At 36.6% G+C, this 26,807-nt stretch overlaps 2 protein-coding genes across 2 annotated transcripts; both read left to right on the plus strand.

Moving 5' to 3' along the window:
- The first annotated feature begins 6,279 nt into the window (after positions 1 to 6,279).
- On the plus strand, positions 6,280 to 7,245 carry LOC126495939 (olfactory receptor 149). Its single transcript, XM_050133536.1, has one exon. It carries the CDS (start codon positions 6,298 to 6,300, stop codon positions 7,243 to 7,245), a length of 948 nt encoding a protein of 315 aa, XP_049989493.1. The 5' UTR covers positions 6,280 to 6,297.
- Positions 7,246 to 22,313: 15,068 nt separating this feature from the next.
- On the plus strand, positions 22,314 to 23,230 carry LOC126495941 (olfactory receptor 148-like). Its single transcript, XM_050133539.1, is given in 2 exon segments — positions 22,314 to 22,599; positions 22,602 to 23,230. Coding segments are annotated over 2 exon segments (915 nt in total).
- The last annotated feature ends 3,577 nt before the right edge of the window (positions 23,231 to 26,807 follow it).

Raw genomic sequence — 26,807 nt, forward strand, 5'->3', positions numbered from 1 at the left:
ATGGAATATGCTGTGGGACAATGGTCTTTTACTCTGTAAAGATTTGTCACTTGTATTGGTTTAATAAAATACTGATTGGACAGTAGCCAGGCAGGATGTATAGGCAGAGCAACCAGAACAGGAATTCTAGGAAGAGGAAAAGTTCAGTTTACAGCCCTCACCCAGATGTGGAGGAAGCAAGATGAGAATGCCTCACTGATAAAAGGTACCAAACCACATGGCTAACACAGGCAAGAATTATGGGTTATTTTAGATGAAAGATTTAGTTAATAAGAAAGCACGGGTAATAGGCTAATCAGTTTTTTAATTAATGTAGGCCTTTGTGTTTTCTTTGGGAGTAAACAGCTGTGGGACTGGGCGTGACAGAAACCTCTGTCAACAGGAATATATTAAAATGAGATAATATGAGGTTATAACCATTAAGTAACAAGAGTATCCCCCAAAGGAAAAAAAGAACATAAAATAAAAACTAAGTTTATAGCCTCTGACAACTTAAATAATGGAATTTATCTTTAGGTTACATTTGGTGTGGCTGTGATTGTCTTGTGTGCTTATCAGTAGCCTATACTAAAGTTTTGTAAGAAGGTCTGTAAGCTCTGAGTCATTGTATCATTTATCCTCCCTTTCTCAAGTCTAGTCTAGTTTTGGGGTTTTCAGGTTGTTATTGGTAAGTGTTACTAGACATCATTGTGCTGTTGGCTCTCCATTCATTCACTGAGGCCAGGTTGTTTTCAATATTTTAACTACATCCCTTTTGTTCCTAAGGTCAGTTGTGGAGGCCTCTTGTTACTCACACTACTTCTACAAATTAGGCCATCAACTGGGTGGGGTGAGTCAGGGTCTTGTCAACAATGCTGCTTCCCTTGGAAGCACTGAAGATACTTGCCTCTATATTCACCCTTTAGACCTTTAACGAATTTGCGCAGAGTAAAGTCCTATTTCTGGGGTCTATATGGCCTCTCAGACCAAGAGATTTTTTTGAGAAGATGAATTCTCACAGTTTCAGGCTACATTCGAAGATGTCTCATCTTTCCAGGAAATCTACCTGGTGTAGGGGAAACTCCTAAAACATTGACTTGTCACAGTAGATTCTCATTGATTTTGGCTTTTCAACAATCAAATGTGGTTGTCAAACACCCAGAAGGTCAGTTACACCAAAATTGAATAATAAAGTGTGGTTTAAAATTTAGCTGATGTGTAACACTTAGCTGAAGCCCAACAAGGACAAATTGGTAAATGATACTTGCCTCTGTCAAGACTAAGTTTCCTAACTAGAAACTCAGGAGAGACAATAAGCAATTGTTCTGATAAAAGGAAAAAATCCTTTCTGTTTAAGAAGACTTTTATAAATATACTTTTTTTAAAGTTTTAACCTCTACAAACATTTTTTGTGACATACTTTAACATTTTGATTGTATCCTAATCTCTATTTCCATTTTGGAACAAACTTTTTCCATAGAAGACAATTTCAATGTAAAATCCTTACTATAATCTAAAGTCATTACCTTTATTCTTAAAATTTTAGAATGTTATGGATAACTGTTTAAGATGATAATACAAATGATGTAGTTGAATATTAACAAAAGGCAGTCAAGTAGAGGGACAGCATTTCAGATGAACTAATAATACGGGAATTGACATGTTTTCTACAGTGTAAATAATATTGGAAGACCACATTTCCCATTTTGGAACATCTGTTTACAATGATATCATCAAGATAATTTCATGTACAGATGATGAATAGAGTTGACAAACTAATTGCTCCCTCAGAGCTATCCCTGAACTCCACATAAGAATTAAGTGTTATTTTTTTTTAAGAAAAAAAGAACACTATGAGCTAGCAATCTAGGGCAAAAGTATTCTGATATTGATTGCATAAGCCTCAGGAGACCTGATTCATAATTGGGTATGGAAGCTCCTTGACTCCAGTTCACTGTTCTGATCATAAATAGGAAATGTAAGTTCTAGTCATTGCACTTAGTAAAATGGCATCATGTTTCCAGGTCTACTTGAACTTTTGACAAGGTCTCAATATCAGCCTTTGCTTTTCACACTAACAGGTAACACACACAAGACTTCCTGATCCTTAGGGAATGCATTTCCATTAAATCAATAGGAAAATCCAACGAGCCAATGGAGTCACAGAGCATCATGGTCTCTAAGCATAAATAAAGACCAGAAACTTTGAAGGTCTTTCCTTAGCCAAGGAAGGATATGGAGGGGTCACTGGAATTGGAACTTTTTAGATATGAACAGCATTTGTAAAAGATAAGTGCCCTCAGCCTCTCATCAGAATGTTACTGTGTCTCTCCATACAGTCTAAATTTTACTCAGTGGAATGTGTTCATCCTTGTTAGCCTGGCTCCTATCTTTAGTGATATTCTTTTAGCAGCTCTGCTCTCAGCCTGTCTAGAATTTTTATGAACTTTAGATCAAAAGTTCCTGTGTTGGAGTTTATATCAAGATATAATGTTTGAAAGGAAAAAGAAGTATATTATGTGATTTCTAAGATGAAACAATATTTCAGTTTAATCTAAAATTAAGATAGAAAATGAGGACCATGGAAGTGAATCAGCCAGTAAAGATGCCTACCCGATCACCTGAATTTAATCCCTGAAAACAATAGAGTGGAGAGAGAGAAAGATAACTCCAATAAATTGTCCTTTGATCAACACATGGCACCATGGTAGGTGCATGCGTATGTGCATGTGTTGTGTGTGTACATGCAAACACACACAACACATGCACACACGCATGCACATACACACACAGGCACACAATTTTAAAACAAAAAGGCTGAAAATTACTGGGGAAGAATGAGACATAAAGTCTTCCTTCACTTTTGTATAAGGTGACCATAAAAGTCCTATAGGAAGTGCTTCAATTCCAAGTGAGAGAAAAGGCTTTCTAAGGAAGCAGAGACAAAAAGAGAACAGATCTTACTAAAGATTACAAGGACAGATATGGAATAAAAAATAAAAGGGCTATTTTTGATGTATTTGAAAGTCAATTTTCTATCTGCAGATCTGGTTTACAATAGAAATATTTATGGATAAATATTTTTTAAAATAATCAGGTTTTATGAATGACTCACCAGTCCTTGGAAAACAGTAAGTATCTACTACATGGTAGGTGACTGCATATGCAATGACCAGTGTTGTTACTTTCATTACTAATGGAGTAGTGAGTGGAAAGATTCTCAGTCTCCTAAGTTGTCTACTCTGATTTTGACTTACATAACCCTCTCTTGCCAGTCTGTCCCGTGTCTTTACTTAACACAGAGCATTGTATTTTCCATTTCAACACAATACCTTACCTTTTATATGTATCCTGCTTTTACTCTATCTTTGGTTAATACTTGAGTTGCCTTATTTCCATTTAGAACAGATAAAGGCCAAGAGTAAAGAGCACAGAAGTTCTGTTAGGTCTGGGGACCTTCTCTCAGCACTCTAGTTTTCAAATCTGCAGTGATGTAATTTAAGGAGGAGGTGATATAAGTACACATACTCCTTTTATATAGTAAAATTAAGGAATGAGTAAAGAGAGGCAGGAATAGACTTCCTTAGGGAAGAACACACCATATGGCTATCTAGTACCAAACAGTCAGCTCTGAAAGCACATACGTGTAACATGATATAGAATGAATACTTTGTATTTTGTATGTGTATACATATATGCATGAAACAACAATGTAAAAAGATGCTATGAATTTGAATAAGAGCAAAGAGGGTTTAATGGGATGGTTTTGGAGGGGAAAGGGAAATGATGCTATTATATTATGATTTAAAAATAAGAGAAGTAATAAAAAAGTGTATTGCCAACAGTGACGACACTGGCTACCAAGTTTGACCTTCCAGTGGAATAAATATAAATTAGACAGAAACATATCTGATTCACTATATTAAATTATCCTTTCTTCCATAGCAATTCAATAATTGTCATTTTAAAATGGATAAGGCTTTGGGCATGACAATGTTTGCCTTTAATGTCAGCATTCAAGAGACAAAAGCAGAAGGATCCCTGTGAATCTGAGACGAAACTTAACTACATAAAAGTCAAGTCAACCAGGGCTATGAGTTGAGATCCTGCCTTGAGAATACAGATAAAAACTAAATTCTTTTTCATATCTAACATGAAACAATTAGAAAAGCTAGTGGATATTCTGTCCTATATATCTACCTTCTTTCTCTAAAGTTAGTCAATAGCATCGTGTGTACATCTGCATCAAGAATCCAGTGCATTACAGTGCAACAATAGAATTCAAAAAAAATATTTTGCAAGATGATTTGAGTTTTGAAAGCATATGAATTGCCAGTGAGTTGATAGGTATTGTGTCTTATTAGTAATAGCTGTACAAAGCAATTGATTTAATAAGTTAGTAATATGGGTGCCTTGGGATTCTCTTTTTATTTATAGTTTATGCATACTAAATAGAGCTACTAGGTTTTTATATTTGAATTTGTCAATATCATTTAATTATTATTTATATAGGATCTTGTTTAGCATTGCTTTGTTTTTCTTGAAAAAAAAAGACCTAAGTTAGTAAAAAACAACGTTTGCAAATAATTATAGAAAACCAGTAGTAATGGAAGACACTTAAAAACTAAATTGTATCCCATCCAGAACAGTCACTCTGACAAGTTTTTGCTCTCATTGACAAAAGAAAATAGGAATGGACACTGAGAACTTTAAGACCATTTACTGAGGAAAAGAGAGTGAGAGAGAAAGGAGTGGATAGAGAGAGGGAGGGAGGGAGAAAGGGAGTGAGGGAGGGAGGCAGGGAGGGAGGGAGGGAGAGAGAGAGAATTAAAGAAGGGTTAATAAAAAGTTTCACTTTCATTAAAGGAGAATTAAAGTAAGAAGAAACATAACAAAAAGACAAGGTGAACAGATCAGGAGAGTAAGAACTGTGTGCTCAGGACCTTTTTTATTTGCCGTCTTTATTGTAGGAGATACAAAATTGCTTTCTTCCCACAGTGGTATGGGCTTTGGTCAAGAAAGCAGTACTCGTCCTTTCATGTTTCCTGAGAGAAATATTTAACATTAATATTCTCTTGTTTGAGTTTGCAGGCAGCTTTGAGTTATTTTGTGTGGTCCAGAACTCAGGAAGTATATGTGACTGAAAAGAATAACTATATTTATTGCTGTCAGCTTTCCCTCTTTCTCTCTTATCTTTGGGTCTGGAAGGAATAGCTATTTACATGTTCTGTTATCAGTTTTATACTTTACATCTACGACCAGGGTACAGACGCTGTCATAGGCTCATCTTGGTTCTTAGTTTTAAGCCACGTTTGGATATTTAATTTTTATTTAATGACCAATGCATGAAAATGAATTACAAGAAGCTTTGGGATTTTTCAATGTTGTGTTTAAAATCCCCTTCCTTTTGAATTTTGTACCTCTTATCTCTTTGGAGGAGACTGACAATGAATATTTGAAAACAAGTACCCTAGTGGTGGGATTTGGGGGTATCTACAATCCATATCTCATCCTCAGGTATGTCACATTTCTTATTTCTGGGGCTCATGCTGACCTTCTTTAACACAAGAGAGAGCTTGCCTTAGAGACAAGCTCTGCTGTGTATATGGAAGACAGCCACACTCAACATTTGTAAAGAAGGTTTTTTTTTTCATCCCCTCCCTTCTTTCTTAACATTCCCAGAAGGTGTAGCTTCATAAAGTTAAGGATGAGCTTACCTTAGAGTTTAATAATAGTTTTGCTGGGAACTTTCAGACAATTTAGAAATTGTCTGATATAAGAACACATTGATGTTGACATATTGCTATTAGACTATGTATGTCTTATACTTTGTAAATGACTATAAAACACATTGTGTAAATTGTCTCAGTTACTACAGCTAAGAAGAATCAAAGTCAGGATTCCTATTAAATGTCATAATTTCTCAAACAATTTTTTCTTATTGCTTTGCAGAGGATAATGAATAGTGACAGCAGGTTACTTACACACACCATCAAGATTCAACAGACATGTTTTCAAAATATAAACTTAAGTAAAGCAGTGTCTAATTTGAGAATATTTGACCAGGTCTTGTAACTTCAGCTCTTGGAATAGAAGACAATCATTGATATTCATGAAGCATCTCTTCTAAAGGCTTGGTAGATCAACTTTCAAATATGAATCTATAGTAACTGGTACTTTTATAGAAATCTTGTTTTTGCACATCAGTAGAAAACAATTTGCTACTTCTTAAAGCATACTCAAAGCTCTCATAAGAAACAGTTTCTTAATGGATATCAATGACCAGACTGCTGACTTTTAATCTTTGCAAGGTCAAACATGCTCAAAGCTATGAAGAACCTTTCAGTAGTGACTCAGTTTATCCTTCTTGGCATCCCACACACAGAGGGTCTGGAGACCACACTCTTTGTCCTGTTATTGTCTTTCTACATCTTCACACTGGTGGGGAATCTACTCATACTCCTTGCAATTGCCTTCTCCACTCGGCTTCACACTCCCATGTACTTCTTCCTCTGCCAGCTCTCTGTGTGTGACATATTTTTCCCTTCTGTGAGTTCTCCCAAGATGCTATTTTACCTTTCAGGAAATAGCCGAGCCATCTCCTATGCAGGCTGTGTGTCCCAGCTTTTCTTCTACCATTTCCTGGGTGGCACTGAGTGTTTCTTATACACTGTGATGGCCTATGACCGCTTTGTTGCCATATGCTACCCTCTACGCTACTCAATCATTATGAGCAATAGAGTATGTGCCTTTCTGGCTATGGGAACATCAATTTTTGGCTGTATTCATTCAACATTTCTAACTACTCTCACATTCCAGCTACCCTATTGTGGCCCCAAAGAGGTGGACTATTATTTCTGTGATATCCCTGTGGTGATGAAATTGGCTTGTGCAGACACATCAGCCCTGGAGATGGTGGGATTCATCAGTGTGGGTCTCATGCCCCTTAGTTGCTTCTTCTTCATCCTCACCTCCTACAGCTGTATAGTCCGCTCCATCCTACAGATCCGCTCCACTGAGGGCCGACACAGAGCCTTCTCCACCTGCAGTGCTCACCTCACTGCCATCTTGCTCTTTTACATGCCAGTGATTTTTATATATCTAAGGCCAACACCAAGCCCTTGGCAGGATGCAACCGTTCAGGTCCTAAACAACCTGGTCACCCCTATGCTAAATCCGTTGATCTACAGCCTCCGGAATAAGGAGGTAAAATCATCACTGTGGACTCTTTTACACCCACGGTGCTTCATATCTGAACAATTGTAAAGAAACATCAGTAGTGAGTACTTAGGTATCCTTCAGCTTTAATGAAATAGATTTAGAGACTACTTGAAACTATTTTGTGTTTAAGAACATGGATATTACTATCTTAAATTTACACTATTACAGACTAAGATGCAAAGAATTGGCATCTAGAGAGAAGTGATGAATTAACCCTCCAGGACCAGGTACCTGACTCAGATCTACCTGTATTCTCAAGTGAACATTGCAGGTGAGAGTGGAGCACTCCTTCTGTAGACAGAACAATGTGAGCCTGCCACTTGTCCACTTTTCTTTCCATCCTACTTTTGAATAGCATTAGATAGTTAATCAATTTATTCACATAAGGGCTACTAAAGGTTGAGAGAAGTGATTTTATTTGTCAGTAATCATGTTACATTGAACCAAATGACATTGCATTAAAACAGGGCTTAAAGGAATGGTTAAGCAGACCTTCTGGTTAAATTCAAGGAAAGTATCACGTATATACTTTTCAGCTTGTACCTACTTGGACTTAGGGGTTGACTTTGGTTTACCGTCTAGCATTTTTTATTTTGTTTTCAGATAAAATGAACTGCTAATGAGACATAGGCTATTCAGTCTAACAAGCTACTAGTTTTATGACTGAATTCATTAGCAACTTGATTATATGCAGTGGGAATTAAAGCAACTGTGTTGCTCATTCTAACAATGGCAAAGAAAAGAGAAAAACACAGGTAAGAAGGTGACAGATGACAAAGGAGCACAGAGAGACAATTATCTTCTGCTTGCTTCTGTCAGAGTCAGAGAATAGTCACAGAACCTACCAGGCTAATCCAGCAACCCTATCTTTGTTTGAAGACCTTGAAGCTACTTTAGCAAGAGTTCCCGGAAAGCAGAGCAGCTTTTGCAGGGTCCTAATCTTAAGCTCCTTAACACTCTCTTTTAATGCTGTTTTCAAATAAACAAGAGACTAAAGAGGTTTCATATTATTTGTTCCGTCCATGGCAAGCCATCCTCAATGTTCTCAGGATCTGCTCTTCCATTTCTCCAATGTCTAGTCTTGGCTGCTCAGACAGTCATAACAATCTATGATGCAAGGGGAGGAGCCTGGTCCTGCCACACTTTGATGTGTCATGCTTTGTTCAAGCACAAGGGAGGCCTGCCTCTTTCTGAATGGAGATGAAGAAGGAGTCGATGGGGAGGAGGAACTAGAAAGTACAGGGAGGGGATGGAAGGAGAGAAGGGAAGGGAAACTGCCATCAGGATGTGAAATGAATGAGAAATGTTAAATAAAATAAAAAGGAATAAAAGATGGGGTCTTGCTTCTTTAAAAGAATAAACTCAGAGAGATGCCATTTGATGAGTAACTTCATGCTTAACTAGAAAGAGAAAGGTTGAAGAAGTCCTAGTGTTTGAAAACTGTGAGGTCAGTTGGGAAAATCAAGCAGCTAAACAATCATTAGAATAGGCCTGCATTAGTGTTAGTTAACCCTCCTTGCATTCCCTCTTCGACTCTGTAAATCCCGCCCCTACTGCATTTAACTTTTCTTGATCAATTATTTCCCCTTTCGCCTTTATTCCAATGTTTTCTTTTTTCTCTCCCTTGAAAGTCCCCACTCATGACCCCTTATGAATTTTCTAGCATACATCCTACATACCTATCTAAAGACTCAAAGCTAACATTCATAGATGAGAGAAAACATGGCAATTTTCTCTCTGTGTTTGAATTATCTCCCACTGAATAATTGTTACCAGATATTTCTATTTAACCGCTAATTTTATAATTTTTAAATATCTAAATAATTCTTCATTGTTTTAAATGTATCACATCTTACTTTCCATTATTCATTCCATGACAGATATCTAGGCTATCCCTCTTTCTTGTGAAAAAAAGCTGTAATAAACATGGATGAGCAAGTGTCCCTGTTGTAGGACACAGAGTCCTTTGGGTATATGTTCAAGAATGCTATAGGTTGCTCCTGTGCTAGATCTATTTCTACTTGTGAGAAACCTCCACACTGGCTGCCACAGTGGCTGCACCAATAGCAATGGGTAAATGTCCTCTTCCCTCACAACTGAATTAGCATTTGTAATCATTTTGTTCTTGTTGTTTTGGGATTTTTGCTGTTGTTTTGTTTCATTTGTTTATATTTTACATCATTCTTACTGAATTAATCATTGTAAAAAGTTCAAATTTGTATTTACCTGATGACTGAGTTTTTAAAAAAAAATTTTCAGCCATTTGTATTTCAAGCCTTGGGGCCTCTCTGTATAATTCTATGCCTCATTATTTAGTTACGTTCTTTTGTTTTTCATTTGTTTTATTGATGTTTAGGCAATGATTTTAATTCTAAGTATGTTCTTGATACTAATCCTCTCTCAGAGGTAGAATTGCTAAAGTGTTTTCATTTTTCTCATGATGCCTGTGTTAACTAGTTTTTATGTTGACTTCAACACAAGCTAGAGACATCTGAGGGGAGAGAATCTGATTTGAGAAAATGCCTTCGTAAGCTTAGGCAAGCCTAGAAGTTTGTTGATAATTAGTGATTGATGTATGAGGTCCCAGACAGTCTTGGGTGCTGTCAGCCCTAGAGTGGTGACTTCTATTGCCACATAATAGCAGTTTCAGCAAGCTATGGCCAAAAGCCAGAAAGCAGCTATCCTCTCTGACCTTGCATCAACCCCTATCTCCAAGTTCCTGCCCTACTGGAGTTCCTGCTCTGTCTGTCTTTAGTTTTAAAGGTGGGATGGGAGTGTAATTGCAATAAACCCTTCCCTCCCCGAGTTTCTTTTGGTCATTTTGTTTCATCTCAGCAGTGGAAACTTCAAATGGGACACTGCCTCTTAACTTAAAGGATCGTGTCCTTTGCTTTATCAAAGCTTTTTAGTTTCTTGTGGTCATTTGACACATTTTAATTCCTTGGTACCAGGGCCCTGTTCAGAAAGTCCATTGCTGTGCCTGTAAATGCAAGCATATTCTCTATTTTTCCTCTATCAGTTCAGGGTATCATTTTAACATGGTCACGAAGCATTTGTACATATGTGGTTCCCAGGTATTGTTTCTAATCATTCTCATTCACTACGTATGAAAGTCTCCTTTCCTGGCGGTGGCTAGAGAAAAAAGTATATTAAAACCCCCTTTCAAATTTAAAATAGATTATTCTCTCTTAAAATACATTCCAATCAGAGTTTTCCTTTTCTCCACTCCTTCTCCCCGCTCCCAGATCAACTCCTCTTCTGTTTCCCTCTTCAGAACTCCAAGAGATAGCAGCCCAAAAAAAACAAATCAAGATACAGTACAAGGCAAAAACTCTCTTATCAAGGCTGGACAAGTCAATCCAATAGGAGGAAAACAATCTGAAGAATAGACAAAAAAGCCAGAGACACACCCTTTCCCACTGATAGGAGTCCCACAAAAACACCAACCTATCAGCCATAACATATACCTAGACGACCAATTGCAGAACATTGCAGTCCCTCGGCTTGCAGTTTCCGCCTTTGTGAGCCCATGTGAGCATTGCTTAGTTGATTCAGTGGGCCATGTTTCTGTGGTGCCCTTCATCTCCTTTGAATCTTACAGTCATTCCTCACCGTCTTCAATGAGATGCCCCAATTTCCCTTGCTCTACATTCTCTTCAACACGAGCTGTCACTTATGTTATTGATTTTAGCCATTCTGACAGGTGTAAGGTAGAATCTTAAAGATAGTTCTAATTTTCATTTCCCTGATGGCTAAGGATGTTGAACATTTCTCTGTTTCTCGGTAATTTGATATTCCTCTGTTTAATTATTCCTTAGATCTGTATTCCATTTTAATTAAATTATTTGGTTTTTAATATCTAGTTTCTTGAATTATTTATATATTTTGGATATTAGACCTCCAAATATAGAGTTGGTCAAAATCTTTTCCCTTTCCAAAGGTCACCTCTTTTTCCAATTGACAATGTCCTTTGCTTTATAGATGATTTTCAGTTTTCTGAGGTCCCATTTATTAATTGTCTCATGAGTTTCATTTATTAATTTTGATATTAGTATCTGTGGGATTGTTCTTCTCTTTCCTTTTTGTCCAGTGTATGTGACTGGCCTCTTTATCAAAAGCCAGGTCTTCATAGGTATATGGATTTATGTCTGGCCTTTCAATTAGATTCCATTTGCCAACATGTTCTTTTTCATGCCAATACTCTGTGAGTTATATTTTTATAGCTCGGTAGTACAACTACAAATCAGGGATCATGATACCTCCAGCAGTTCTTTTATTATTTAGGATTGGTTTCTTTGTTTTTCCATATGAAGTTAAGAATTGTCCTTTCAAGGAATGTAAAAAAAAAATGTGTTGGAATTTTGATGGGGATTTCCTTTATGTGGAGATTGCTTTTGTATGCATGAGTGACACTAGAAATTCCAGTGGGGAACTCATATCGCTGATAAACACTTTCATCAAAATGGTTAGATACAAGTTTAACTAAAAAATAAATAAAGAAAATAAAATCAGGAGCCCTCCTACACATGAATGACAAATGGACTAAGAAAGAAATCAGGGAAACAAAACCCTTTACAATAGCCTCAAATAATATAAAATACCTTGTGGGAACTCTAAGCAAGTGAAAAACTTGTATAGTAAATCATCAAGTCTTTAAACGCCAAAATTGGAAAAGATATCAGAAGATAAGAAGATCTCTTATACCCATGGATTAATGGGAATCAACATATTAAAAATATAACAGTCAGAAACTATGAACAACATATATGTGAATCAAAAGATGAATTGGTAATAAAATATACTGCCTATACAGTGAAATATTATTCATCTGTTTAAGAAAAACCAAACAAACTGAAATCATAAAATCCCACGTAAATGGTTGGTTCCAGGAAAAAAAATCATATGGAATGAGGTAATCACGATGCCAAAAGGCAAATATTGTATAAATTATATTTTATATGAATAATAACCTTTAAGGCTTTGGTAGGCATGCTATAATCCACATGCCCACAGAGGTGAGGTACAAAGAAAGGGATAATGGGGAAGGGAAGTATCGCTCAAAGAAGGAGAAATAGAATGTATAGTTAGGAAGAGACAGGAGGGGCACCAAAATAAAAGGATTAAACAAACAAGGGGCCAGAAGCAGAATGATGAAGGGAATAAAGAGAGGGAAAACTAAAACTAAGCACCATCTGAGAGGTTATATGGAAACCTGCTACAATACAAGCTCCTTGAAATATACACATCTGTGGAATAAAACTACATGAAATCACCAAATATTGAGGACAACAAAGCTCCAGCAGTACATATCTCACCACCAAATAAACCTCTAGTGCCAGGAGTGGGTTCTATCTAATTTTGTTGTTCACCAAAGAGGCTCCATGGAAATCCCCTAACAATTCGGGTTATTGCCAATGTTATTTATTGATAGTAAGTCCCTGTTTCTGAAGACAACATCTACATATCTAACTGAACTTGGAGAAGTCCTGCCAGTGCCTAACTTCTTAAGTACAGACTAATGTTCGTGATAGTGGAAGAAACTCTGCTTGCTATCAGAGGAGAATTGTAAATACCAATCAAGCTGCAAACCTTTTGATATTCAGTAGTTGCCTTTGTGTGTGATACATTCCTGTAATGTATAGGAGTAACACAAATGTTATAAGAGTAACCAACTACTATCTGATCAGTACATGAAACCCACTCCTTGACACTGCTCTTTTGGCCAAATATCTGAGACTAGAGGGAACATGGACCTGAGGGAAAGTCAAATTGCTAAAGAAAGGTAGCAATGAAATGACTACTAATATTCTTTTACATAAATCAGTGTCCTTTTCAGCCATCATCAGAGAAGATTCTATCTACAGGAGGTGGAAATTAATGCAGGGATCCAGGATGGTACAATGTGCAGAAAGTGAGAGAGCCTTAGAACATTCAATCCTAAATGGCATGTCTCTACATGGTGCTTCAGGGCGTTATGTGAAAGAGGAGACAAAACGATTGCAAGAGCTGGTGGGATCAGATGGCACCAAGAAAACATTGCCTTCAGACACAATGGGACTGACGGACATGCAAACTTTCAGAAACCACGGCAGCATTCACAGAGTCTTCACAGATCTAAGCCAGATGGATTCCCAGTACTGAGGGGAGAAGTGGACACGAGCATCCATCTGTGACGCAGAAGCTTTCTCCAATTTTCAATTGCTCACAAAAAACAAAAGCAAGAAACAGTTTTTTTTTCTACAGAAGTCTCACAGAGTCTACAAACCACAGTTAAGGGCAGGCCACATGTCCAGCAATAGTTGGCCAGCACAAAACAAACACAATAGTAGTTTTGGAGAATTTTTATTTTCATCTCACAATGCTATAGTTGGATATTTTTCATTTTTACTGATATTTTCATATATATACTGTATTTTCTGATTTGGGGTTATTAATGATTTTGTGTATGTGTGAATGTATATGTCTCTTCGTGCACATGTTTCTTATGTTTTCCATGCTTCTTTTTATTCTGTTTGTTTTGTTTTATTCTGGTTCATATTTTGTTTCCCTTCTTTCTTCCTAAAGAGAGATACAAAGAAAAACAAAAGTAGGATGTTTGAGGAGGAGATGATGAAAGGGATCTATATATTCTATGAAAACCTTATTTTCAATAAAAAAAGTCTTCAGTTCAATTTATCACTTTTCACATTTGAATAATTCAACATTTGTTCTTCATGATTTGGTACCTGTCTTGTACTGAACAATTTTTCCCACAAATATTAAAAGAGTCAATGAATGCCCTTAATATTTGGAATTTGGTTTGAAGACACTTGAAATAAACACATGTTTCTCATTCCTGGTTTTCCATTCCTGACTTCAATAACTTTCTTAAGTCTATATCTTCTACTATAAAAAGAAAGAATAGAGTTGTTTTGTAGGCTCTGGAGACAGGTTATGCTAGCATTGAATCTAACTCGGTGCTGACTGACGCAGCCACAGTGCTAATCATCTGAAAGTTTCAGAGTTTTTATGTATAGACCGCTATGGTAGTTTTAATGTCTCACATAAATCTCAGTAATTTGATTACTTGGTTCTTATTTGGTGACTGTTTGGGGGAGGATTGGAAGAAGCAACCTTGCTGGGGCAAGTGAATCACTAACAACAAACTTCAAAATTTCATAAGACTAGCATGAGTTTGAGCCCACTCTTTGCTTCTTGTTTTTGGTTTGAGATCTGAGCTCTCAGCTACTACTTCAGCCAACTGCTACCTCTGCTTTGCCATCTTGGATTCTACACTCTGGAACTGTAAGCTCCAAACAAATGCTTTGTTTTCTATATTGCCTTGAGCATGGTGTTTTATTTCAGCAATGGAAAAGTTACTAATACAGAAGTTGGTTCCAGGAAGTGGACTATTGCAGTGACAGATCTCTCTCTCTCTCTTTTTTTTTTAAAAGGAATGTAGATTTTGTGACCTTGGGTTTAAAATATGGTTGAATGCTGTAAGAATTAAGTTATAAATGCTTAAGTCAACATATACCAGGATCTTGGAAGACAGTAGTGCTTTGAGCTATGTGGAATATGGAGGCCCAGAACAAGTGGTATCAGAGGAGAACAATATTAACATTTGGATGGAGACCACCCCATTGTAATATTTCACCAAATATTATAGCTGCTTTCTACTCTCCTAAGAACTTGCTCATGGTTACATTTACTAGAAATGGAATTTGCCTGGCTGGTTTCAATCTTCCTTTGGTCCAGTATTCCTCACTATATCCCCATCCTTTCTTTTGGAATAATAATGCACATTCTGTACCATTATATATGGGAATATGTGATCCACAATAAGTCTTGGGCATTTGAATACTTTGGTGCCCAGTTGGTGGCTCTTTGGGGAAAATTAGAAGACAAGGATTTGCTGAAGGAAACAAGTCACTGAGCTGGAATTTGAGGTCTAAACTACTGATACCTATTTTGAATCTTATCTCTGCATCCTGTCTGAGATGTGAGTCCTCAGCTGCTTCTGCAGCTATCTGCTGCTGCTACTTCTGTTTCAGCCTCCTGAACTCTCACCCTCTGAAACCATACACCATAAATAAACTCTTTTTTCCCCAGATTGCCTTAGTCGTGGTGCTTTATCACAGCAGTAGGAAAGTCACTAATACACTGAATAGTATTATTAATAATGCACTAATAGCAACATGAGTAGGACCTACCTTAGATAATAGAAATTTGAAACAAATAAGCTAAAGCTTAGTATTAAGTTCCCAGAACAGCATCTGGTAGAGTTAAGCTCAATATTACTTTTTTGAGAGGGGTTGGTTTTTCTAGAGTTTCTCTGTACTTTGGAATCTGTCTTGGTACTTGCTCTGTAAATTAAGCTGGTCTTGAACTCGCAAAGATCAACCTGTCTCTGTCTCCTGAGTACTGGGATTACAGGTGTGTGTCACCACTGCCCAGCTAAGCACAATAATTTTTTTTCTAAGTCAATCAGGTAAAAAAAAAAAAATAAAAGCAGAAGAAGATCTCAGCTTCCCCACCGATGGATATAAGCCTTACCACATCTCCCAGTAGCTACTCCATTAATTCCATGTCCTTTGTTGTTTAGAGATAATCTCATTTTCTATTTAATACAAGTTAATTTCATCAATAACAATGATAATGGACTAAGCCTCTGAAACTGTAAGCAAGCCCCAATTAAATGCTTTCCTATATAAGAGTTGTTGTTAACATGGCGGCTTTATGTTGTTGTTTTTCACAGCGGCAGAACACTGACTAAAACAAGGGTAGCGCAGCAGGTTTCAGTGAGAATGGCAGACAGATCTATAGGGTCGAGGCACTGCCTGCAGATGGCCAAGGCAGCTTTGCTAAACTAGAGGCCACTCTGTTTCAGTGGAGGATAAGGTTACAAGTCTTATATTGTAAACAGTGAATCTGGGCTGCTATCCAAAAATAGAGGACTTGAACAAATCTCTTATGCTGTCTGCTCCCCCAAATGTATTATCTCTTAGGAAGAAAAAAATTGCAAGACAGCTGAGTTTTGAAGAGTCTCCTTCTAGTTCAGTATCTGTGATAATAATAACTGAGCAGACATTCCTGGGAAGTAGCTCATTCAGAGTGTAGAAACTTTGTTACCACCTAAACCCATGGACATTCTGACCATTCTTTTAATTTGTATGTTCTCCTTTAATTTTTCTCTTTTAAATTGTATGTCCAATTTCACATAGCATGCACATAGATGGTAAGGGAACATGAAGTGTGAGGATCTATAAAGGTTTGAAAAAACAAATGCAAATGTTTGTACTAAGGCACCCCTTCTCTGTGTATCAGGAAAAAGATAAAAACAGCAGAAAATAAACTTCTGTCACCACTTATAATATGTCATGATCCTGTGAACCACCCTCTTTCAAATTCATGGCCTCTTTTTCATTGTTAGTAAAGCACATATATATGCTTATATGTACACTCATATATATCCCCAAATACATAAATACAGCCTGCTCAGTCTGTATAAAACTTTATGTATATATGCTTTCAGGGTTGAGTGTTATACTGAAAGAAAATCTAAGTGGAGCCAAGTCCACAGCTATCGATTTTAACACTCCTAGCCTGTCCTAGAACTGTTATGGTCTCAATAATAAGTTAAAATCGAAAGGAAATAAGAGGCCACAAGAGATTAGGGAATGATGCAAATTTGAAAACAATAGATTTGGCATAGCAACTTGCAGAGGTTCCCAGGGAACAGGTGGTCCAATGAGGCATTTACACAGAAGAGAAAGTGGTGTGGTCACAAGGGGTTCACACACTCTTTGTCAATTTCTTTAGGGATTATCTTCCTTAGTGAACTGTTGTGTAATAAGTGTTGAATCATTCCTTGAGCTCAGAAGACTTCTACTCTTGAGTCTTATAACATAAATGAGGTTCTTGAGGGACCATGACATCATTTAAAATCCTATAAACACAGAGGATCATTTCCCTTGTACTAACAACACACCATCCTGTCACCAAGGATGTAGTACACTCTTCTATGCATTGTCCTGAATAAAAAAGAGGCCACTTGTGATTTTTAAGTTAAAAAAAAAGAAATCTCAAACCCAATGTTGGCACCATGGGAGGGGAACACTTGGTGAGGTGAGACTCCCTTCACTTTTGGAAGAAAGTAAAGATTAATTCCCTCATTGAGCTGTTATGATCTGTAACCAAGTAAGTGTTTAAATCTTCTTCCCTTCCTTCTTTTAAGTTTTGTTTTTCACACTATGGAAGTCCTGGAATGCAAGGATTTATAGGTAAGTCCTTATTTTGGGCTTCCTTATCAGTCAAGGTAATGACCAGTGTCCTGGTGCCACTTAGCGTCTTACAACATGAAGAAATGAGGACTTTTACTGGATCATTATTCATTGTTAATTAATCACCTTTTATGTTCCACAGTACTACAAAAGATTGCCATTATAGAATTTAGTTAAATATTTTTCTTCAAAGGGAAAAAATAATGACCTTTACCAAAGATACATAAGACAAATGCTCAGGCCTGTCTTCCTAATTTTTTGAAAGATGAATGCATTCATTCATAAAAGTCTGCCCTTTTTCTTATTACCTGAAATACAGTATTTTCAAAAGCTTGTTTTCTAGTTACATATCTTCAGGCATTATTCTTTCTTTCTGGGTAATCTCATTCAGGATTAACATACTCACTTTTGTTTCAGTCAGTCATCTTCGCAAATGCTTTAGTAACAGACTCCCACCATGTCATGAATGAAACCGTGGGACTCACTATGTAGTGTGATCCTGTGCGTAAGAATATTTCAAGGTCATCATCACATTAAATCTTTCCAGCGACTGAAGTGAGTTTTGTTCCACTTTAGTGAAGTTCGTTAAGTGGATGTTTAGTGTAAATCAGGTGTGACTTACAACAGCACTTCATATGCTCACTGCAACACCCATGCAGTCACAAAGCACGTTATAGTAGCATACACTAAATAAATAAATGAATAAATAAATAAATATAGCAAACATCAGTATCAGGTGACACAGAGCAGAAGCAAGTGAGAAAAAAGTAATGGTCACTCAATGGTCAGACATGGATTTCCCTTTTTATTCTCATGGAGTTGCTTTAAACAGTCACAACATTCCATTTTACTCTCAAAAATCTGCTGGACATGGCAAATTTAACTGTGGAATTTGGCTTGAGTTTCTGATGTACAATTTTGTCCTTGCTTAAGATGAAAACCTGAGTATAAAAGTTATAAATCATGGACCTATAGTTATATCATCAAGAATCAGAATTGTTCCAGTTCTTATCTTCAGCAGCCATCCAAAAACTGGGTATGATGATGCACACCTGAAAACCCAGCATCACTAGGTGGAGCATGGTGACAGGGTGATTTTGAGGGCTTGATGGCCATCGAATCATAAAACCAAGCTCTCGTCAGTGAAGGACCTTGTCTCAAAAAATCAAGGTAGAGAGACATAGTCAAGGTAACTGAAGTTGATCCTTGGCCTCCATATGTGCACACACAGGCCACATGCAAGCACACCACACCCCCTCCTACCCTCCCCACTCCAACACACGAAAATTTTAAAATCAGGGTTGTATAATTCTGGTTAAGTTACTTTGACTAGACCTTTATTAAAAAATCTTTCTGAAAAAAAGTACTTTAATTTTGAGTTCTGTCTTTTATGAAATTACATCCAATTTAACGCTTTAGCAATTTCCTAAGTTGCTACTTGACTCACCATTTTTTATAGACATGTGTGACTCTTATGAGCTGGCCTAGTGGTGAGTATAGAATCAGTCAGAAGCTTTGGGGTTTCATGTGTTTATTTTTAAATTAAGCTTGAATTTGTAAGGGAAAATATTACAAAACGCTGGCAATCAGCATCTCAGTTTACAAACAATGCTAATTTCCTAAGGCTTTCTTCTGTTTGATTTGTAATCTTAGCATGAATCTTGTATATGCTGCTTTAGAATTGGCTGCGTGGTGGCTTATGCTTTCTCTTGTACATCAGTGCTATTAGTGTCATTTATATCACCCAGTGTTGGAATGTTTCGAGAGGCTACTCTCATGTGAGCTGTATGGGATACTATATGCACTTAAGCCTGTGTCCCCAGTCTTCTTATTACTTGCCATATTTCTCAACCAAATTCAGCTATCTCTACAGGGAACAAAGGGTTTCCTAAAGAGGCATTCCTACTTCGTGGTGTTCATGCCAATATTAAACCAGCGTGTTCCCTCCCGACCCCTTGCCTTGGGTGGAGATGTAAAATAACATTCCTGGACCGTTCTACACTACAAATGGCTAGGATGGTTAACATTTAAAGTAAACCTGATCTCCTTAAATTCTTATTTCTTCTGATTACTTCCCCTTTTCCTTCTGGCAGCATCAGAATTCCATCATATCCAAGGCAAATCATATTTTTATTTTTAACAGGGATTTTGGGAGAGTGATATTATCTGAGATCACCAATAATATGCATAAAACTCAATAACCATTACATATTAAGCACTCTATAGAGAATAACTCTAAAAGTTTTCAGTAGTATTTTTTTCATTTTATCATGGTTTTCAATGATAATCTTTTCCCCATTGTGTCCTACATTTTCATGGTTCATATCATTCATTACATTTCAACATCCTCTATACATTTTTGTTAATATTATTTCCCTGAAATGCATTCATACACATACACTGCAGTTTTGTTGTTTGCGCTTTATGCTTACTGAGACTAAATTAAGTTGTCCTGAAAACTCTAATGATGTTTATATATGGAGATGACTGTTCTAGAATTCTGGAACAACCAGTGACCATGACCTCTTCTCTACAATGATGCATATACCCAAACTGAATTCAATCCCAGATGATGTTCCATGAGAAATAGTAAATTTTTTAAAGAATAAACAGGAAGAAGATTAATTTTCTTCTAACAAGAGCCCTAACATATTCATGATTCAGTTACTTCAATGCAATAAATATTCATTATAGACTTCACATAATAGCAAAAATAAATTACAGTAATATTTTAATAATTTATCAAGTAAAATGAACACTCTAAATGTAGCTTAAGTGCTCTGTGTATGTATGTAGGGATTTCAGATATGTATGTATTTCAGATACTTTTACACTAATTTCTATTCATACTTTTTTCCTTTTTTCATGTTGTTATGTAAATTGTCAATAATCATGATGTTCTCATGTGGATGCCCTCAGGAAATTCCATTTCTTTCTGTTTACTCTTCACCCTACTTACTATTATCAAATTTTTCCCTTTGCCAATGGACAATGATTGCTTGCCAGCAACTAGGAAAATGTTTGGGCATCCAGACTGCCTCTCTCCTTGCCCAAGAATCAAATGCCTCACAAGGTGAAGAGTGTCTTAATATTCTCCAGTAGATATGGAATCTGGGGACAGAAGATGAATGCTGGGCCTCTGAAGTTCATTGTTCCAAAGTCCTGGATATGATTCCAGGGTGAAAGTAATCATTTCTGAGTCTTCAGAAATTTGGTATCAAAACAAGTAAGTAACACCGCAATTATGTTATAGAGCTGCAGTAATAACTGTGATAGATAAGCTGTCTTCCTGGAACACATAGTCCAGCTCTGTCCACATTGAAATTTCCAACTTGTCATTCAGGGATGCATTGACTGAACAAAGTTGTAAGTTCCAGCTCTTAAGTAAACACTTTCCTAGACTAGATTTAGATTAAAAATTGCAGCCTTTGTTTTAGGGACCTCAAGCTTTTTAGATGCTGGACTCAATCTCACCATAACATCATATATGGATGGTGAGGGTATTGACTTATCATTTCCAAGATTTTAAAAGACAATTTTTTTACACAGTAATCATTAATTGTAAGAAAAGAACAGACAAAAATGAACACAACAGTTAGACACTATAGTAAAGATCACTGGATAAATTCTACATAATTTATATCTCATGAAGATGGGTAAGGTAAAAATGCAACGTGAAACACAGTCTGCTCCTGTCTGAGTTCCAAGAACACTGAAAGGAAAGCATTTCAACAGCCTTCTTATCACACTTACCAAGAAGTACATTTGGGTTCTCAGCATATTTAGTTGCCTATTTCTATTCAAACTTAACAAAGCAAATTATGACATAGAGACTGAATGACAGTACAAGGGGATGTATGTAACCAAAGAGTACATTTTACATGTCCTCTGCTGAACATTCTTTCTTTATTTAGCATTATCCAACTATGTCCTAATAACTACTGGGAATATTGGGCCAGATTAAACATGCTTACCCTAATTTCTTTGGTAAATTAAGCATTTACAAATATTAAGTTTCCAAGAAGTCCAGACTTTTTGTTTTAATGCAATAACTTTTCAGAATTTAATATACAATGATTATTAACATTGTAAAATATTTTATATTTCTTTATTTACATAGCATATAATTCCACTAAAATCTAAAATCCACAAAATGCACCATAGCTGCTAAATTCTAGGGAATTTAACAATCTAATAATAGTGAAAAGTTTCACTATAAGTTCATTTCATGCAAATGAACCTTCTCATATGAGTAAATGTCCCAACCAACCTACACACAATGCATGTATGCATCTATCTACATTTATACACAAATATATGTATGTGTGTGTGAAATTAGAATAGGTAAATACTACACAAATTGTACTCTTATGATAACTCATAGTTCAAATTAGAAGGGGGCAACCTAAATTCAACTTTAATGAACATTTAGTATGGTCAGAGCTCAACCATCTATTTCAAAAGCTGTCACTGAGTGCAATTGAGTAATTTAAAATGCTTTAAGAGGAAAGAAGAGGAACAATTTTCCAGGTTGGATTTTCATACTGTATTAATTCTGAATAAAAAATTATGGGAATTAGCTAAACCATGTCACTCTTCTATTTGGAACTCTGTCATCTTACCTCATCCATTGCTTCTGCATGTTAAGGATTTACTTCATTCCTATTCATGCTTGAGAGGTAATCTCTAATATGAAGTCTGTGTTAGTATTATGTTTTATAGCACAGAAATGACCTTTCAATAACTCCCATTGTTATTTCTAAGGAAAAATTATTAAAAACCATGAGAGTAAATCAATCTTTACATTCATATTTTCATGTTTAGGAAAATCCAAAACAAGCTTCCTGGACCATGGGAAATCAAACATTGCTGGATGAGTTTGTTCTATTGGGAATACCACAGACACAAGGATTAGAGACTCTACTCTTTGTTGTCTTCTTATTCATCTACTTCTTCACATTGCTTGGAAATTTATTCATTTTCACAGCAATTGTTTCCTCATCTACCCTTCACACCCCTATGTATTTCTTCTTGGGACTTCTATCCATTTTTGATATGCTGTTCCCATCAGTAACCTGTCCCAAGATGCTATTTTATCTCTCTGGTCAGAGCCCAGTCATCTCCTACAAAGGCTGTGCCGCCAGCTCTTCTTTTATCACTTTCTGGGTTGTACTGAAGGTTGCCTCTATTCTGTGATGGCTTATGACCGCTATGTTGCCATCTGCCACCCCCTGAGATACATGCTCATCATGAAACCTGGAGTGTGCCTGAGTTTGGTCACAGTATCCTTGTTGGTTGGTGGTCTTCAGTCCAGCATTCTGACATCCTTTACTTTTCAATTAACTTACTGTGGGCCCAATCATGTCCACCATTACTTCTGTGACATTCCTGCAGTGTTGCCTTTGGCTTGCTCTGATAGCAGACTGGCTCAGAAGGTGGGTTCCATTAATGTTGGGTTTCTGGCTCTGATGCTTCTCTTCAGTGTTTGTGTCTCTTATGCACACATTGGGATTGCCATTCTGAGAATCCGTTCAGCAGAGGGCAGGCAGAAAGCATTCTCCACCTGCAGTGCCCACCTCACTGCCATACTCTGTGCCTATGGACCTATCATCATAATCTACCTGCAGAGCACACCAAACCCCCTGCTTGGTGCTGTGGTGCAAATATTAAATAATATTGTCTCACCCATGCTGAACTCTTTAATCTATTCACTGAGGAACAAGGAAGTAAAGAGGTCCTTAAGAAGGGTGTTTCACAGTTTAGCTTAGGTGTTTAAAAATTAAATATGGAGTTCATAATTAATTTTTAAAATTATTCTGTTACCATCAATCTCCTATTTAATTCTTTTAAACAAACAAACCCATAAGAGAAAACATTTATAGTATTTTCTATTTTTTTTGTCTCTATCATCACAAATGTCTCAAAATTAATTCTATAACTATTCTTATTTGCCATTCTTTTCTGGGTAAGTAATCTGTAGCCTCATAAAATGGCAAAAGATGTTTTTCTTGTCTTGATACATTCTTTCAATTTTGTAATTAAAGAAAGAAAAGACCTTTGACTCTTCCTTTACTTCTCTATGTGTCAAGTCTGGCCCCACTTCAGCTTCTGTTGTGCTTGGCATGCACTTCTACTTCATACCCTTTAGCCTTTCCCAGTTGCATTTTATAGATTCTTAAGTTATATTTTTAGAACACTAATTGTTCTTCAGACACTGAGGTGATATTTTTATATATACCACCTTATTTAATTTTCATTTGATGTCCATAAAGTAAAGTTTACACATCCCTAAAAGTACTTTAAGGATAAGGTCCTCAAGATACCAAACCAGCTTACTTTATCATTCACAATCACAGCTTTCGTTAAAAGAAAGTTGACTGCACAATGCTTGATGTTTGATGACAAGTACTTCACCTATTGAGTCTTATCTTTGGCCTTCACACTTTCACCCACTCAAGTCAATTCAAAAATAAGAAACTAAAGTAAGGATTTAAACACACACACACACGCGCGCACACACACACACACACACACACACACACACACACATACACACACACCTTTTAAGTCCTTAGAAATAAAGTCTCCTTAAATAACTTGCCTGCCAATGTGCCACTCAATGGTAGCTCTAAAGCCCTTTATGACAGAAAAGAGTGGGCCAAAAAATAACTGGGAATGATCACAGACACAGGTCTTTTTAATGCATCGAGTCTATCGTCACCAGTCATTCTGCTCTACGTTTGGCACCATTTGGAGGTGGGGTAAAGTCTTTTTCTCTGTGCCGTATTCAGATAAAACCAGGACTGGCCTAAGTCCCTTTGTAGACTCCTTTGCCATGATTTCATCCCTGCACTATGCTGCCAGTGCATTCAATTACTATCAGCCTAAACCATTGGGCAGGTTTCTCACCCAGTGACATGGAGTAGGTCCTACTTGTTCAGATAGTATGCTTATTAATTAATTTTCTCTCCAAGCAGCATTTTATTAACTATGCCACTATGTACTCTGGAGGTGAGAAACATTTCTCAATTAAAAAAAAAAAATCAGAGTCCAAGGGGAAAACAAGGATATTTGTGGTATTTCAAATGAGAATGAGCTCTGTTAGCTCATATATTAAGCTTTGTCCTTGCTTGGGGGGGACTGTTTTTGAAGGATTAGGAAGTATGGTCCTGCTGGAGGAAGTCTCTCACTAGGTCCTGGGTTTTGAAGTACAATTCCTAGTGCTCACTCCTGACTCGTGGGTGTAGGTCAAGGTGGGAGCTCACAGCTATGCCTTAGCTTAACCATCATGAACTCCAATCTTCTGATACCATAAGCCAAATAAAACTTTCTTTTACAAGTTCCTTTGGTCATTGTTTTTTTATCACAGCAATCGAAAAAAAAAACTATGAAAATTCTATTTACTGAGGATTTCAATCCAGTACATGCCAGATCTTAATTTTTATGACATCACTTGTGGGATTTGTTTCCATTTTTATTTTCTTAAATCTCTAAACTTTTTCAACCATAATATAAAACAAGACAAAGCAAAAAAAAAAAAAAACACCCAATATCAAATGTAAGAAAAATTTTCCTTAAATGAAGTAAGAATACAATGAAACCCATCCAGATAGAAAAATGATGCCATAGGGTGCAACCTAATGATTATACATTTCTCCTAGAATTACTCACAGTCATCTAAACCACAGAAAATCTTAGTTCTACATTTTTTATTAATATATCATACACTATATTTGTTGTTCTTATGGTTGGATTCTGGTAGGAGAACCCACCGTACCATCTCATCTGGAAAAGTTGAGACATTCAACCATACTTTTATAGACAATGGGATGCCCAAAGGATGTGTCCAATTAAGAGTTCATTGAGTTACTCAATACCATTTAACAACCCAAACTGTGATAAAAGAGCATAATTATCGTCACAGAACAGAAGCATTCTGGAATATTAAATTCCAGATAGGGAACACCAATATGCAAATATATATAAGTTAGAATGGAATACATGTCTTTTATTTATCCTTCTACTTTCTAGAGAGATCCAAGTGTTACCCCTTGAGTACTCTATTACTTAACCTCGCTAGGACTGTGAATTATAGAATTGTTATCCTTTAGTTTATAGCTCATATCCACTTATGCGTTAGTACGTACCATGTTTGACTTTCTGGATCTGGGTTACCTCACTCCGGAAGATTTTTTCTAGTTCTTTCACTGTGCTTTCAAATTTCATGAAGTCATTGTTTTTAACAGCTGTACCACAGTTTGAATACCCATTCTTTGGTTGAGACATTTCTGGGTTGTTTCAAGTTTCTGGATATTATGTATAAAGCTCAACTATTGTGAACAGAACTGAGCAAGTGACCTTGTGATGTGACTGAACATCTTTTGGGTATATACCCAAGAGTAGGATCGCTGAGTCTTGATGTAATTGGTTCCTAATTTTCTAGAAACTGCCATAGTAATTTCCAAAATGACTGTACAAGTTTATTCTCCTACCAGCAATGGAGGAGTGTTCCTCCACATTCTCTCCAACATAAGCTGTCACTTGTGTTTTTGATCTTAGCCATTCTGACAGGTGTCAGATGGAATCTGAGAGTTATTGTGAATCTCTGATGGCTAAGGATGTTGAACATATCTTTAAGTGTTTTGTAACCATTTGAGGTTCTTCTGTTGAGAATTATCTATTTAGATCTATACCCCATTTTTAAATTAGATTATTTGGTTTGTTGATTTCTAGGTTTGTTTTTTGGGTTCTTCACATATTTTAGAGATTGGCCCTGTGCCTGATGTGGAGTTCATTAAAATCATTTCCCATTCTGTATGTAGTCATTTTGTCCTATTGACTGTGAATGTTCTTTGTCTTACAGAAGCTTTTCAGTTTCATTAGGTTCCAATTATGATTTGTCTTCTTGTTTTGTTTTGGTTTATTTTTTGAGACAAGGTTTCTCTGTAGCTTTGGAGCCTATCCTGGAACTAGCTTGTATAGACCAAGCTGGCCTTAAACTCACAGAGATCTGCCTACCTCTGTCTCCCAAGTGCTGGGATTAAGGCATGCGCCACCACTGCCCAGATCCCAATTATTATTTGTTAATCTTAGTGTCTGTACTATTAGTATTCTAGTCAGGAAGTTGTCTCCTGTGTCGATGAGTTCAAGGCTATTTCAAACTCTCTTTTCTATCAAGTTCAACATATCTGGATTTATGTTGAAGTCATTGATTCAACTGGACTTGAGTTTTCTGTAGGATGATATATATGGATCTGTTTGCATTCATCTACATCCAGTTAAACCGGAATATGCTGAAGATGCTTTCTTTTTTTCCCTTGTATAATTTGGCTTCTTTGTTGAAAA

This window comes from Alexandromys fortis, unplaced genomic scaffold (assembly GCF_014885135.2).
Source record: "Alexandromys fortis isolate MF-2015 unplaced genomic scaffold, M_Fortis_MF-2015_v1.1 scaffold_231, whole genome shotgun sequence".
NCBI lineage: Eukaryota > Metazoa > Chordata > Mammalia > Rodentia > Cricetidae > Alexandromys > Alexandromys fortis.